The 15974-nt window shown below is 61.0% G+C and overlaps 1 protein-coding gene across 1 annotated transcript in view; it reads right to left on the reverse strand.

Moving 5' to 3' along the window:
• The window catches only part of NOL4L (nucleolar protein 4 like), a 59710-nt gene extending 58738 nt beyond the window's left edge, over nt 1-972 (reverse strand). The window contains exon 1 of the mRNA XM_030503055.1: nt 346-972. Within this exon, the coding sequence (XP_030358915.1) occupies nt 346-654 (309 nt within the window). The 5' untranslated portion in view covers nt 655-972. The remainder of the gene's footprint in view (nt 1-345) is intronic.
• Nucleotides 973-15974: the final 15002 nt, after the last annotated feature.

A 15974-nucleotide genomic window follows, 5' to 3' on the forward strand; every position in this document is an offset into this window, starting at 1 on the left:
GGGCGCCTCTCGCCATCCGCATCCCGGGCGGGCCGGGGCGGCGGGGGCGCGGCGGGTGCCCCGGGAGCGGCGGGGGCTGCGGGAGCGGCCGGGCCCCGCGTCGCGCCCCGCATGGGGCATGCGCGCTCCCGGCGGCCGGCGGCGCGGCGGGGCTGGGCCGCCCGGTGCTGACGGGACAGGGCCGGCGCGGCGGTGGCGGGGATAGGGGGCCCTGGGGGTGCCCGCCCCCGCCCCGGGATAACCCCCCACCACCCCTCCCGCCCGCACCCCCGGGGAGGACAGACAGACATGGACAGGCAGGCAGACAGACAGACACAGAGCCCCCGGGGCACGGAGCGCACTAACCGTTCCCGTTTTCACCGGCACATATACCACCACTTGACCCATCTTCGTCGCCTCCCTGGTGCCGTTTCCCAGGCGGAAGCCCTTGGACCGGACCCAGAACTGGAACTTGCCTTTCTCCCCCCCGCCGGAGCCGCCGCCGGAGCCGGATCCCCCCTGCAGCACCTCGGCGATGCGCTGGTACTTGCTCCGGGTCACCGTCTTGGTTTTAGCCGAGTCCCCGTAGGTGCGCAGGCACCAGTCCCGGAACTGCCGCCCCAGCTCGCTGTCCCCGGGGCGGCTCCCCCGTAGCAGCAACGGCGGCTTCGGCATTGCCCGGCCGGTAGCGGCGGCGGCGGCGGTAGCAGCAGCAGCAGCAGCAGCAACAGCAACGGCGGTTCCCGGCCCCGCGCCCTGTCCCGGAGCGTGCGGAGGGGGGCAACCGGGGCGGCGCGGTGAGCCCGGCCGGTGCTTGCTCAGCTCGGTGCGGCCCGGGACGGGCTGCGGGGCCACCGTCCGGGATGGAGCCGGGATGGAAGAGGATGGAGAGGAGGAGGGGGGATGGCCGGGGCTCGGACAGCGACCCGGCTCTCCGGGCGGAGGGAGGCACCGGCGGCGCCAGCAGCAGCAGCAGCCGCTCCTGTCACAGGATCACAGGCGGCTCCGGCTCGTCCCCCTCCCTCCCTCCCTCCGCCCGCCCGCCCGCCCGCCCGTCCTCCGCCCCCCTCCGGCCTCCTCCTCCTCCTCCTCTCAGCGGGATCCCACCTGTTAGAGCGGCCGCGACGACGGCGACCGGCCCCCCCCTCCCCCGGACGGGACCGCCCCGGGGACGCCGTTCCCCCCGGCCCGGGCCTCGTGTTCCGCGACGGTTGCCCCCCGGTGGGATGCGCTCCCCCGGCTCGGCCGCCCCCCCCGTCCCCTCTCCCACGGCCCGAACGGGGAGGGGTTACGGGGGGTAGCGACTGAACCGGTGGGGGGGTCTGTCCGCGGGTCCCGGTGCCGGTCCCAGACAAAGGGCCGGCGGGCGCACGTGTGCGGCGGGACGGGACCGGGGCGAAGGCGGGCACCTGCCGAGCCGCCGCAGAGCCGGGGAGGAGCCGCGGGGGTAGCAGAGGGGTCTCCGCCACCCGCCCGCCCTCCGGAACGGCCTGGAATGGAGAACGGGACAGAGCCGGGAGCTCGCCCCGCAGCGCCCTCGGTCGGGGCTGACCGTACAAGCGGCTGCGGTTTGTCCCGCCCGACCGGGAGAGCCGCACCCCGCCCCGGAGAACGGACGCGGGGCAGCACCGGAGCCGGGAGACAAAGGCCGGACCCCGGCCCTGGTGCTTCACTCCGGTCCCCTGCGGCGCTGCTCGGGCTGAGCATCCTCCTCGCGGACCGGCGGCGGGGACTGCGGACCGGCACCGTCCCGCGGCATTACCGAGCCCCGCCGCTGCGGGATAACGGGGGGGGGCTCCGACACAGGCGGCCCGGGGCAGCCCCGGAGCCCGGCCCGGGCGGTAGCTGCGGCTCCCCGGTGCTCCCACGCGTGTGCTGTGCTCCTGGCGGTGCCACACGTGTGCTCCCTGTCCTGCAGTGCCATATATGCGCTGTGTGCCCACCCAGCAGTGCCATGCGTGTGCTCCCTGTCCTGCAGTGCCATATATGTGCTGTGTGTCCACACAGCAGTGCCATGCGTGTGCTCCTGGTCTGTCCACCAATGCCACACATGTGGTCCCAGTTTGTCCATCTGCCCCACACGTGTGCTCCCTGTCCAGCAGTGCCATGTAATTGCTTTGTGCCCACCCAGCAGTGCCAGACATGTGCTCCTGGTTCATCTGTGGGTGCCACACATGCTCCCTGTCTGTCTACCAATGCCACACATGTGGTCCCAGTCTGTCCATCCACCCCACTTGTGTGCTCCCTTTCCTGCAGTGCCACGTATATGCTGTGTGCCCACCCAGCAGTGTCATGCATGTGCTCCTGGTCCATCTGTGGGTGCCACACGTGCTCCCTGTTTGTCCATCCATGTCATACATGTGGTCCCAGTCTGTCCATTGGTGCCATACATGTGCTCCCTGTACAGCAGTTCCATGTATGTGCTCCATGCCCACTTGGTAGTGCCACACATGTGGTCCCGGTCTGTCTGTCAGGGCCATGTGAGTGGTCCTGGTCTGTCCATTGGTCCCACACATGTGCCCACTGTCCACCAGTGCCATGCATGCTCCTAGCCTGTCCATTGGTGCCATATGTGTGCTCCCTGCCAACCTGGCAGTGCCACACATGTGCTCCTGGTCTGTCCATCAATGCCACACGTGTGCTCTTGGTCTGTCCAGTGCCACATGTGCTCCGTGACCACCCTGCAGTGTCATGTGTGTGCTCTGTGCTGGCTGAGACACAGCAGTGGTGCGTGCTGGGGGTTCCTGTGCTGTCCACAGTGGTAGGGCTGGGATAAGGATGTAGGAGCAGGAGCCTGTGGGAACCTGGGAGAGGAATTCAATGCGCCAGGGAGTTGCCTGAGGCCAGGGCTAGAGGCAGGGCGAAGATGAGGGAGCTTCAATGGCCAAAGGGCAGTTTTCTTCCCTGCCCCTCACCCGTGCCAGCCACACTGTGCCCGTCCAACAGGTCCCCAAGGTGGGCATCAAATGCTGCAGGAGTTGAGCCATGGGTTGGCCATGCCAGAGGGAGCACGGTGAAAACAGGGGGTGTCTGTGACACTAGTGCATTGCAATCAGTTATTGAGATACACCACTGTAAATCCTGTTGACCGTCTGTACCCCACTGGATGTCTGGACACCTCTCCAAAAATTCCCGGTGTCCCCATCCAGTTTGGGCCCAACATAGAGAGGGACTTGAGCACAGAAGATCTGCCTCGGTTCAGGTTTTCTACCCAAAGGCACACAGTCCAGGATGCCTACAGGAACTTGCAAGTGCACTGCAGTATTTCTGCTGACCAGTAAAAATAAGATGGACATCCTTTCAAGCCTCAGTCAGCCATGGAGCACGGCTTCCTCGGGCAGCTGCGTGAGGATGCTGAGGGATGGAAAGGGCAGAAAAGAAATGGATGTTCTGCACTGTTGGGGCTCACGGGGCAACTTGCTCACCAAGACTTGGTGGATGAAGGCTCGGCTCGTAGCCTGCTATAGCACGTGGGCATCCCACCAGCAGTGGAACGTGGCTGGAGCCTGGGGTGGCCATGGCAGAGGGGGGATTCCCTGAGGGAACTCTGTGAAGAGGTTTTCCAGGAGATGTTGTGTGAGGAAGAGAGTGACAGGACACTTTGCTTTTGCTGGGGAGTTGCTCTAGCTGGGGCTGCTGCCGCCTTCTTGTGTCAGACCTCCCGGTTGAGGGAGTCACTGAATTACCCTTCTTTCAGTTCAACCACACAGGAGCCAAGGCAAAAGGGAACAATATCTTCTAGGTGTGGACAGAAGTCTTCTCCCTACTCAGCCCACCCATGTGAAGCCAAGGTAGGATATGGCATGTCCGTTGAAGCTGGATATTTTCACAGGAACAGCACCAATTTGGGTTTTATCACTGCCAGATCACAATGGCCATCAAACATTGTTAGATCCACTGGTGCAAAGCAGAGTGATAAGCGTTATATGTTCTGTAATGACTATTAGGTCTCTCACCTGTCCTCTGCCTGCTTTGGTTTGTTAATAGTTGCTGTTAAATATGTTGTCAGCTCTTGACAGTGAATCTCTCTAGATTTTCTATTAAGAAGGTTTGGAGGCCACCCAGAGGGTCGCTCTCTGGAGAGTACAAACAGGAGTTTGGGATGGCAAAGCCAGCCAGGCCACCAACTGTTGTCCTCTGAAAGGGGATTTGGGGGAGACCACTCACACATGGGCTGAGTGTTCAGGTCAATATTTTAGGTCCAGCATGGATTCAACAAGGTTTTGACTTGCACTGAGTCAGCAATCTCCTAGAATCGCAGAATCCCAGACTGGTTTGGGTTGAAGGGACCTTAAAGCTCCTCCAGTTCCAACCCCCTGCCACGGGCAGGGACACCTTCCACTAGAGCAGGTTGCTCCAAGCCCCATCCAGCCTGGCCTTGAACACTGCCAGGTAGAACACAGGATATTGAGGTCACTCTGGGCCTTAAAGATAGGGGAGGGAAGAGAGGTGGGACTGTTTGGTGGCACTGGCCCTTCACCTGTGGGTTCTGGGTGACAGATACTGGGTTCATTCAGCACCGAGTATCTGCTGCAGGCTTTTTTTATAGACAGACACATGATAACTCCAGGTGTGTTGCTATTTATACTCCATAAATAAAAGTTCTTAGAAACTTCCAACAGATATAAACTGGACGTTGTTCTCTTTGTGACAGTTTTTTGGGTACGGGTACCCCAGAGCCTGGACTATTCTGTTGGCTTATGGTTATTCTTTTGCACACATGAAAACAAGGAAATCAGGAATTGGGGATTGTAATACCTGAAAATGATAAACTGGGAATACCAGGGCAGCTTCCCTGAGATCGGAACTGCTGATGGATGGCTCCAGAGCCTCATGGCATGGTGAGGGTCTGAAGAAGGTGCTTGGTGTGTGCAGAGCTCCCTTCTCAAGGTACAAGAAAAAGGGACGATCAACAGAAGTGTGAGTCATGTGCAGTGATAAACCCAGATCGTTTCATAGCCAACTGATGGGATTTATCACACCGAGTGTTTGTGTATGCGAGAGGACCCTGTGCCTCTGCGGAGGAGCAGCACCCGGGAAGGCACAGGTTTAAGAAAGAGAAGGGCAAGATAAGCACTCGTGCTTTAGGGGATAAGCCTGAAACCGATGGTCAGGAGTGAGAAAGATGCTTTCTTTGTGGATATTTCCTTCCCCAGTTTTCTCCAGCGCCGGGGCCTTCCTTTGAAGTGCCTGATGCTTATCAGGGCAGGGGCAGGCAGCGGTCTGGAGGTACTGATCCAGCCCCGCCATATCCCCACATTCTCTGTGTATCCCGCAGCGCTTCATCCTCACCAGCCCTGTGCTCCCAACCTCTGCTCCAGGCTCCTGATCCCTCCGGAAAAGCCAGGCTGGGACCCGCTGCGCCAAGGGGAGCAGTGACCATGCCAGACCATGCCAGCCCCCACCCTGGCACCTCCTCAGTTACATTTACAGCTTCCAGGGGAAAGTGATCACTGGGAAGTACCTTCTCCTTGAGCTGCTTTGAATGTGATTTATCAACCGGGCTGGTTCAGTCTGAAGAGAAGGCTCCAGGGAGACCTTATAACAGTGTTCCAGTACCAAATGGGCCCCTACAAGAAACCTGGAGAGGGGCTTTGGGCAAGGGCCTGTAGGGACAGGCCAAGGGGAATGGCTTTAACCTGCCAGAGGGGAGATTGAGATGAGCTCTGAGGCAGAAGCTCTTCCCTGTGAGGGTGCTGAGGCGCTGGCACAGGGTGCCCAGAGAAGCTGTGGCTGCCCCATCCCTGGCAGTGTTCAAGGCCAGGTTGGACACAGGGGCTTGGAGCAACCTGCTCTAGTGGAAGGTGTCCCTGCCCGTGGCAGGGGTTGGAACTGGATGAGCTTTAAGGTCCCTTCCAACACAAACCATTGCATGGTTCTATTGCTGGAGCTGCCATATGCTTTCCATCAAACATAAAGGGAGCCTGAGCACCTCACACAGTCTGTGCCTGAGACATTCACCTACCTGTGGCTGGATTGGAGACGTGTGATCCACCAACAGTATAGATGTGACCCACCAAAGGGAGAGCTGTGATCCACCAACGGGACGCAGTCAAGGTGAAGGAGAATGATATCACGTTGTCTGGAGAGATTCCTCTTAGGAGAGGTCCAGCGAAGAGTAGAGGCTCTGGTGAAGCTCGGGGCTGCTGCCGGGTTCTCATCAGCCATACTGAGGGAATTTAGGCCGAAAGTGGTGCAGGGAGTTTGCTGGAGTGCTCAGGAGAAAGGCGAGTGCCTCCCAGAGATGACTCAGCTCCCTGATCTCAGCAAAACGAGCGCTGAGGGAAGGCACGTTTGTGGACAACCAAGAGGAAGACACCAGGGAGGGACACGGGCTAAACCCCAGCACCACCTTGGCACAGGCACAAAGAGGAATAAACAGGCTGGGTATAAACCCACACTTGAAACAAGGAGATGCTGACCCAGCATCGGAGCCATCAGTCTCCACAGGAATGATCTCGGTGGAGAACAGGGAAGAGAACCTGGCTGCTGTAAGAATGGAGCTTGGCTAGGGTTGGAGGGACATGGCTCCATCTAAGGACCCTTCAGGGCTTCTGTCCTCAGAGTGAGAAATCAGTTTGGATCCTCCTGTAGTTTTTGCTAACTCTGAACCTAAAGAATGAGACTTTTCCAAGTAGAATTATTCTTGACTTTAAACAAAACCTAATTTAGATCCAGGTCAGATAATAAGTCGAAGCAGCGAAGGGAAGTCAGCAAAGACTGTGAATTCCTCCTGGAGCCTCTTGGCTTGCTCTCCATGTCACAGCACCAAACCAAGGTTTGGTGTGGCTTTCACCTGGGAGAGGCCTGGGACCGGTGCGAGCGGAGGAGCCGGAGCTCTACAATGAACAGGGATTTGTGGAAATAATGGACATTTTCCCACCTTCTCATTCTGTCTCCAGCTGGAGGGTGGGAATCGCAGCACGAGGATGCCCAAATGATGTGCTTGGGGGAAAAAACCCAGGAGTGCCGGAGCCTGAGCACTGTGGCAGGGACCGAAATACCCACCAGCTGCCAGGGCTGTGTGGGAGCCCGGGACAGGAACGCCGGGAGCTGCAGATCAGGGCTGAGCTACATTTCCAGAGCTGCGTGGGGAAGGCTGATGGCACCTGCCCACATCCTCTGCGACTGCACATGATGCCACGTCTCCCTCAGCTTCAAGATCAGCAATTTTACCCTTCCCTGCTTTTTTTTTTTCCTTCAGGAGAAAGCAGAAAAAGCCCAGAGGGAGAGCACAGATCCCAGCATGGGCCGTGCCACCGCGCTGCGGGCTGTCACCAGGCAGGATGCCCTCTGCGAGCTGGAGTCCTCGTCTGTGTGGCAAAGGACAAGGAGGGAAGTCCTATGAACCAAAAATAGCCTCACGGTTTGGGAAGTGAGACTGTGTCCCTGTGACCCCTCACACTGCGCAGGGCAGTGGATTGTCCTGCTCCAGGTGGAATCCATCCACTGCCCCCCCTGCTCCCACCGCCCCCCTTCGGAATCCTCACCATGGGTGCTCTCCGGTAGCATCTGCAGCTGCAAACATCTGCACGGGGCTTTCCCATGCGCCCCTTTACGCTGCTCTGAGCCGGGTTTACATTTTTGGTGTACTGCTGGGCACGAGGACCCTTGTGATGACAGTTCTGGGGGGGAATGTGGAGAAGAGCTTTTAACAGGGGCAGATAGTGACAGGGCAAGGGGGAACGGCTTTAACCTGCCAGAGGGGAGACTGAGATTAGACATTAGGAATAAATTATTTACTATGAGGCTGCCCCATCCCTGGCAGTGTTCAAGGCCAGGTTGGACACAGGGGCTTGGAGCAACCTGCTCTAGTGGAAGGTGCCCCTGCCCGTGGCAGGGGTTGGAACTGGAGGAGCTTTAAGGTCCCTTCAACCCAAACCAGTCTGGGGTTCTGCGATTTAACAGACTTGGGATGAATCCTGGAGGTCTGTGCAGCAAAGCACCGGCTATTCTTCCATCTGGCTACATCCCACCTCCAAATACTTCAAGCTCTGTTAACTTAGCAGTGGACACTTGTCCACGTGGCTCCTTCATCCCCTTCCTTGCCTGATGGGTGCTCGGCGTGCTTTGTGCTGTGGGTGCTGCCTGCAGCCGTGTGCTGCTCATCACCATCCCTGAAGAGGTTCCCTTGTGCTGAACATCTCCAAAGGCTCGTTACCAGTAGCCCTGGAGAGCTTCGCCTGCAGCATCGCCCCAGAGACACTGAGCACAAGCAGGGCTTGTTTCCCATAAGGGGACAAGGGGCACACGGCAGCACCAGGCCACCAGCCTGCAGGACATTGCAGCTCTCCTTCAACTCGTGTCAGGCAGAGGCTGAGGCAGCACTGGGGCGATTTCTGCTGGTTTCATTTCGGGGGGTGGTTGGCTCTTTGCCTGATCTCCTGCAATGTTCTCAGGGATGTTGAAGCCTGGTCTGGTCCCAGAATAAAGTGGATTCAGCGTCGTCCTGGGGCTGAATGGGTTAATTTTTGTGCTTCTCTCCCCAGCTCGCTGCGGACTCTGGCTGGGACAGAACATCTGTCTGTTGCTATGGCTGCAGTACACTTGAAGGGGATGACTGGATAATTATTGCAAACATCCATCCTGCCTGATGTGCTCCCGGCCCGGGCGCAGGGAGCGGCTCCGGCCGGGTCCTGCCTGGGGAGGGGGCCGTTGGCAGCACCTCTGCATTTCCATAATGAATGAGGCCGCGGCTGCAGCGCTCCCGGGAGATGCGGCGCAGAGCAGCAGAGATGAAATGGCACAGAGGGCTCCAGCCTCCCCGCGCCTCGCTGGAGCTCTGCTCGCGGAAAACGCCCCGCGCAGAGCTGCAAGGGAGCTGTTCTCCCATTGCCATTAATTCACCACCCACTTCCATGTGAACAGATTGCTCCGGGCCTGATTCCATGACACCTCCTGCCAGGCACAGGCCGCAGGAGCAATCCCATGCCCTGGTGCATTTGCTTCCCCTGGTGCAGCCCCTGCAGCACTTGGGAACCTGGGTTGCTGCAGGGTCCTGGATCATGGCATGGACCTGGTCCTTCCCCTGCTTCTTGCCCTGGGCAGGCTGCTGCCTGCAGTGCTGCCTGCACTCCCTGCCTGTGCTGCTGCCTGCAGTGCTGCCTGCGCTCGCTGCCTGCACTGCTGCCGCCGCCTGCAGCTCGATGACTGCTTGGATCAAGCTGCGCCCGCTGCTCACCCCTGCAGTGCCTGGGCACCATCCTGTGTGTGCAGCCATGCCAGCACTAGGACAGGCATCACTGGGAAGAGATGGGCTGATTCTCTGCAGGCTGAGCATCATCACTGGTCCCTGCTGCCAGCCGCTGCCTCGTGATCCACTGGGATCCCCAGCCTCACCTTGCAGCAACACGTGCTCATCTCCGGGCCATGGCATGCCTTAACCCCATACACAACTCCTTCTCCAGCTCCTAGGAGTCAGGCTGCCCTAAACACCCACACATCCCCTTTGTTCCTGATGCTGCTGCTGTTCTTTTGCTTATTGAGATTTAACCCTGCCCTGGATCTAACCCTGGGGGTGTTCAAAAATCCATCTAGCCCCTGTGTCCTGTGGATTGTCCCTGACCCAGCAAGTCCCACCTCTGAATTAATAGAGAAAAAAATAATGCAGAGTTCCCTGTCTGACCAGACACTGCTGTATGCTGCTCAGCCATGAACCTCAATGCAGCCATTGTACACTTTTCCCTGCTTATCAGCACGTGGTGGGGAAGGAAGTCCGAATGGAGCCGGGACCAGATGAGCACAGACCTCTGCAGCCACCGGCCAACAAACAGCACCGCAGCTGGGACTATGTTTGCTCTGCAGAAGTCCAGGTAGGACATGCAGGACAAGGCTGCCCCTTGCTTTCCCTATAACACTGGCAATACATAATAAGGTTTCCATGCAAGACTTTGCATCTGCAGAGCACCCGCAGGCACATGGTCTGGAGCATGTCCTGATGGAGGCTGGTGGCAGGTAAGGACCAGGCCAGGCCGTGGGACTCTCCTTTGGGCAGAGCTGCTCCTTTAAACAAGGCAGGAGGGTGGCACCAAGAGGGAGAGAACTGTGGGCTGCTCCGGGTCCTGTCTGATCCTTATCTTCCCTACACTTTTGTGTATGATTCAATAAACTCCTTTGCTTGCACAACTTACTTGACTCTCATTGGCATGACTCAGATGCCAATGGTCCGCTCACATTAGCAGGTGATAGAGTTGGGCCCCATGGCTACAAAAGCTTCCAGAGATCCCACTTTTGATTCAGTGGCCTGGAGGGCAGAGCCAAGTGCTTCCCCTCTGAGGCTTTTGCAGAGAGAATGGGGCAAACGAGGGTGGCAGGGTGGGGAGGGACCACACTGGCTCTGCCCAGGCTGGCATCTGCTTGCTCAACCTGCAGAAGGTCTGTTAGAGTTTGGGGGTTCCTGGAGCCCCTCTTCCCCAAAACCTTATCATATCCTGCCCCTGAGGAAGCTTTGGGATCTGCTGTGGCAGGTCCCAGTGCTCACAGGGATGCACATCTACTCTGCAGAGCTGGCTGCAAGGGGACTGTGGGTGCTCAGCACCTCTCCAAGCCCAGCCATTGAAATGCCCATCTCTGCTTGGAGGTATCTCCCTTCTACCTGCCTGTGTTTGGAGGTGACTTGCCTGAAAGCACACTGGGGCATCCATGAGCTGCAGGTCTGTGGGAGGATCCAGGCAGGAGCAATTCTATGGCAGGCGGAAAGGTGATGCCACTTTGTGCTCACAGCGGGGTCCTGTATCTGTGGTGTCCTGGAGCTGTGGGGCTGCAGGGGCTTTAGAGGACAAACTGGCTGCTGCTGCTGCAGCTCCTGCTTGTGATTATGGGGGGAGCGCAGCAGGACACACGCTGTCCCATGGGTGTTATCTCCTGACAGTGCCCCAGTGCTGCTCCAGTGGTGGCTCCAGTGTCCCCAGTCCTTAGAGGATGAAGCTGTGGTTTCCATGCTCCCCAGCACTGCGGGCAGGGAGCAGGGCAAGTGAGTCACTGCAAAGCCGTGGCTGACATGCAGAGCTGTGCCCAGCAGCCCCGGGAGCAGGGCAGTGGCTGCAGGAGGAGGAGGAGCTGGTGCTGAGGAGGGGGTGCCCTGCTCCCCACGGCCAGTGCTGGCCTGGAGGTTGAGATGGGTCTGGCATGGGGCTGGAGGTTTGCCATCGCCCCTACCTCCTGGGCTTGGCCCCATTTCCAACGTATCTTGGCACCATATGGCGCTTGCTTTATTTGTTCTGCTGCGACTTGGGAAGGAGGGCAGTGTTTCATTGTCTGGCAGAGGAGGTGGGACGCAGGCACAGGAACATGCCCACGTCCCATGGGATCACCGCCTGAGCCAGGCGCTCTGCATCTCTCCTGAGCTGCGGGTCAGTGTCCTCATCCCAGCACAGCCCTTTGCTCCAGTGCAGATTCCCTGGAGCGTCACCCACCCACCCGGCTCCAGAGCTGAACCAGCACCGCGTGTGCGGGAGCATCCCAGTGTGGAGCACGACCGACCCACCACGGGACACTGCCTGGTAGGAGGAAAACGTGGCAGTGCTGCTCCTGACTCATCAGAGCACAGGCAGCAATCCTGCGACAGCGATGCCGGGCTTGCCCAGCACCAAAAAGTGACAGCACGCTCCACCTACCCGGCTTGCAGGAGCAGGAGCCTGCTCCGCATGCCGCTGTCTGGAGGAGCCGCTATCCCGCACCCATCTCCCCGTCCCGCACCATCGCATCCCAGATCTCTGGCTACAGCCTCCCTTGCTGCTCCTGCGCTCGCTCTGGCCCTGCCTCCCCCTTCCCGATGCTGCCCAGGGCCCCATGAGCTGCTGCGCTGGGGCACAGGCTGCCCCGGAGGCCCGGCCCTGCGTGGTTTGTACCAGCCCCTAAACAAGACATCTCTCGGGGGAAGTGAATGCATCATCTTCCGTGCCCGAGGGTGCTGCGTGCTGGGACAGCGGCTGCCGCTCATGGAGGGTCCATGGTCCCGGCACGCACCACAGGCTCGCTGCAGGCTCTGCGCATTGCTGTTCTCTCCAGGAAAAGCTGTTTTCTCAGTGGCTTCAAAATTCACGGGGTTCAACAGCACCGACCCGGGGGCACGTCCTGTCCCTGCCGGCTCGCAGGCTCCTGGAGGCGGCCAGGCTGCAGCCGCCTGCACAGACCTGCACGGGTTTATTTTTTCCCTAGGATTTCCAGCATCTCCCTCCTCCCGGGTATAATTTAGTCGCATGAAAAGAAGCCGGGAGGAGGAGGAGGAGGGGGAAAGAGGATAGGGAAACTTGCAAAGTCAGCCATGGAGCGGGAATCTGTGTCAGGGAGCGTTACAAAGGGAGCTGGGGACCGGCTCCCGTCGCCTGCTGCTTCGTGCCAGCCCCTCGGGAGCTCGCCCAGCGCCAGGCGCGGCTCTTTCTTCCCCGGCGCCCCTCTCCGTGCCTTCATGGCGCTGCGGCCCGGGCTGGGACAGCCCATCGCGGTTGCTATGGCTGCAGCGAGCGGATGGGGGGGCTCACACGGAGCAGCACCGGAGCGGCACCGGAGCCCCCCCCGCCCCGCAGCGCAGCCCGCCTGGGGCCCGCTCCGCTCCCCCAGCCGCAGAGCGGATTTTATTCCCGTGGGATTAGACAGGGCTGCGCCCGCCCGAGGGAGAGAAGAAGGAGGAGGAGAGCGGGACAGCTCGGGCTGGGCGGCAGCCGGCGGCCGCGGGGAGGGCCGGGCGGGCGGCGGGCAGGTAGTGCGGGCAGGGGGCGCGGGAGCAGGGGGAGCCGGGGCCGGGACCCCCCCGGGGAGCGGGGCGCAGCCGGGGCGGAGCGGGGCGCAGCTGAGCCCCGGCCGCAGCGCGCAGCTGAGCCCCCCCCGCCCGGTGCCGCAGCGCGGGGGCCGCCGAGGCGCAGCCGCGGTCCCGCGTGTCCCCGCCGGCACCGCGGACCCGGTGCCCCCGCGCCGTGCGGGGCCGAGCGAGCCCCCGCGGGCAGCGCCCGCTCCCTGCCCGCTGCCGGGCCGGGGGGGGGCGGAGCGCAGCGGGGGGGCTGCGGTGCAGGCAGCGGCTCGGTGCCCGCCCGCCGCGGGGCTGCTCGGCAGCAGCGGGGCTCTGCATGGCCGGGGCTGCACCGCGCTGCTGCGGAGGGGGGGCCGGTGCCCCCCCCCAAGCCCCGGCGCTGGGATGCAGGACAGCGGCAACAGCAGCATCACACCAACCCCTGTCCCACGGGGTTTGGTCCCCAAAGCCCTCGCGTGGGAGCCATCCGTGCTGCACACGTGAGGGGCTGCAGCGTGCTGGGCTGCAGGGTGACCCCCTGGGGCTGCAGCTGAGCTGCGATGCTGCCTCTGCCATGGGTGCCCTGTGCTCACCCGCTCCCTCCTCTGCATTCCAGCACCCAGGACTGTGCGGGCAGTGGTCCTGGCAGGGCTGGGGCACAGGGCAGAGGCAGACCAGCTCCTGCAGGCCCCAGGCTTGGCTGTGTGGGGTCAGGGGCATCAATCCCTGGCAGTGTTTAAGGCCAGGTTGGATGGGCCTTGGGCAACCTGGTCTAGTGTGAGGTGTCCCTGTCCATGGCAGGGGGTTGGAACTGGATGATCTTAAGGTCCTTTCCAACCCAAACCATTCTATGATTCTATAAGGGGGCAGCAGGACCATCGCCCACTGGACCCCGCAGCCCTGTGGTGCAGGAGCTGGTGCCATGGCCTCAATGGTGCCACCAGCCCAGACCCCAGTGCTCCCTGTTGCCCGGCAGCACCCGCTGTGCAGGCAGGGTGCGGGCAGGGTGCCTCCTGCTCTCGGGATTACCATCTCGTTTGGAGCCGAGGCAGCGGCTGTAATCTGATGCTCTGAAGTTGGTGTTTACAAGGGACAGGCAGCCATCAGAGGGCTCTTCTTGTTCTCCCAGTGAAAGAATATTCCTCTCCCAGCAGCATGCGGCCGCTCCGTGTGCCAAGCACTGCCCCGGTGACACTGAGCATCTCACAGAAACACCCTATGGGCTCAGCACCTCCGGAGCCACCGCGGTACCGGGGACCAGGGTTGGGGACCTCACACTGGGGTGGTTGGTGGGACAGCAGGTACAGACCCTCTGCCGCAGGCGCCTGCTGGGGTCCAGCCTGTTCTCAGGGCCCTGTGCCCGCGGGAGGTGGTGCTGGAGGCAGGTGAGCTCCCGCGGGACTCATCAGCTCCCTGTTGACAAATCCTTTCAATCAGGAGCAAGTGGAGCGGGACGGAGCCCGGCACGAGGCTCCCCAGCACCGCTCCAGCCCCGCGACCGCCATGTCCTCGCTGGGACACGCTGGTGTTTCTCTTGCTGCTGGGACACACACGGTGCCCAGCTCCCCAAGCTGCCCCTACCAAAGCCCTGACACCCCCCAGCACTGCCCCACAGCCCCAGCTCCCACAGGGCTCATCTGCAGAGCCAGGGAAGGTGCTGTTGGCATCCATCCGTGCCCTCGTCCTTTCACCAGGGCTGAAAACCACATCGGTCACCGCACTGAAAGCCTGGCTCCTGTGCGGGTGCCCCAGCAGGGTCTGGGCGCTTTGGCACGGCTCCCGCAGCACAGCGTGACACGGGGCTGTGCCTGCAGAACAGATGGCACCAACCGCAGCCAGCGCCACCGCCACAGCCAGTTTTGGTGATGGAGGGGGACCCGCTGCCCTCCGGCTGGTCTGTTGAGGGGAGCTGCGCCCTGGCCCAGCCGAGGGGCCCTCGAGAGGGTGGTTTGCCAAATACCGGCTGCAAGGGCAGCCTCTGCTCCAGGCAGGTCTGGGGGAGCGGCGCAGAGATCAGCCGCAATAAAAGCCCTGTGAGCCCTTTGTGCTGCACCATGTTTAGGCAGCGCTGCCTGTCACAGGACAGCAGATCCCCCATCTGGGGGGGGTTTGTGCCCCCAGCTCACAGAGTCCTGCTGGGAGGAGGGTGAGTGATAAAAGCCAAACCAGCTGCAGGAGGGAGAAGTGTTAATGTGGGAGCCCTTGGGTGGGAGGGATGGGGGACTGCTGGCACCTGGGCCAGGCAGGGCTGCAGGCAGGAGGCTATAAAGCAGGTTGGAAATGGGGGGCACATCATGGCAGGGAGCGGCCTTGGGCAGGGATGCGGCTGGAGCTGGAGGCAGAGCAGGAGCATGCGGCTGTGGTGAGTGAGCTGTGGTTATTCCTGGCGCCATTATTGCAGCCACCCGTTTCTCACACCCGCCGCGAGGCGGGAGCGTGATGTGCTCCAAGCAACTGCGGCTGCTGGTCCTGCCCCGTGGCCCGGTGCTCGCTGCGCTCTGCAGATGGAGCTGGCAGAGCCTCGCTGCTGGGAGGGCGATGGCGGAGGGGAAGGCAGGGCTGGTCCTCGCGGGCGCAGGCAGACACTGACACTATGGGGGATGGAGATGGTGACAGGGAGAGGACAGGCAGCCCCTGGGCGTTCCTTGCTGCATCCCTGTCCCAGCCAAAGGGCTTTTTTCTCCTTCCCTGGGATGGAAGGAGCAATGGGATGTCACATGCTAGGGGTGGACCTGCTCTTGTTGGTGCTGTGCTTGCATCCGTGTGACTCACAGCCCCCTAAGCCTGGTGTGGGTCTGGGCTTGGCCTGGCTTTTCTCTCTGATCTCTGCTCCTGGCTGTGAGGTTGGCTTCTAGGCAGAGCCTTAAACCCAACATGCATATGAGTACTAAAAAAAGCATAATTTTATTCAATAACTGCATTGTGTGCTCAGAATTCACTTATACATGAGCTGGATCAAGTAGGAAAGCTGGTGAGAAGGCGCGTGCGCCTCCTCTCTAACCCGCTCTGGCAGAGCTTGGCACCCACAGCCTTGCATGGGGGGCTCTGGGTCCCCCTCCCCATGCAGCTGGACCTTGGCTGTGCTCTGCCTGAGCCCAGGGGTGCCCTGTGCTGCACCAGGGTGACTGGAGAGGGTCCAACATCCCTCATCCCGCTGTCCTGATGCCTTCCCCACGGCCTGGCCCTGCAGAGGCCACTTGCAGCTGCGAGCAGGCACCCGCTTGGCATCCTGTGTGCCCCACATAGATGGTGGGGTGGTGATTTTTAG

The sequence above is a fragment of the Strigops habroptila genome, chromosome 13 (genome assembly GCF_004027225.2).
Source record: "Strigops habroptila isolate Jane chromosome 13, bStrHab1.2.pri, whole genome shotgun sequence".
NCBI classification, from domain to species: Eukaryota; Metazoa; Chordata; class Aves; order Psittaciformes; family Psittacidae; genus Strigops; species Strigops habroptila.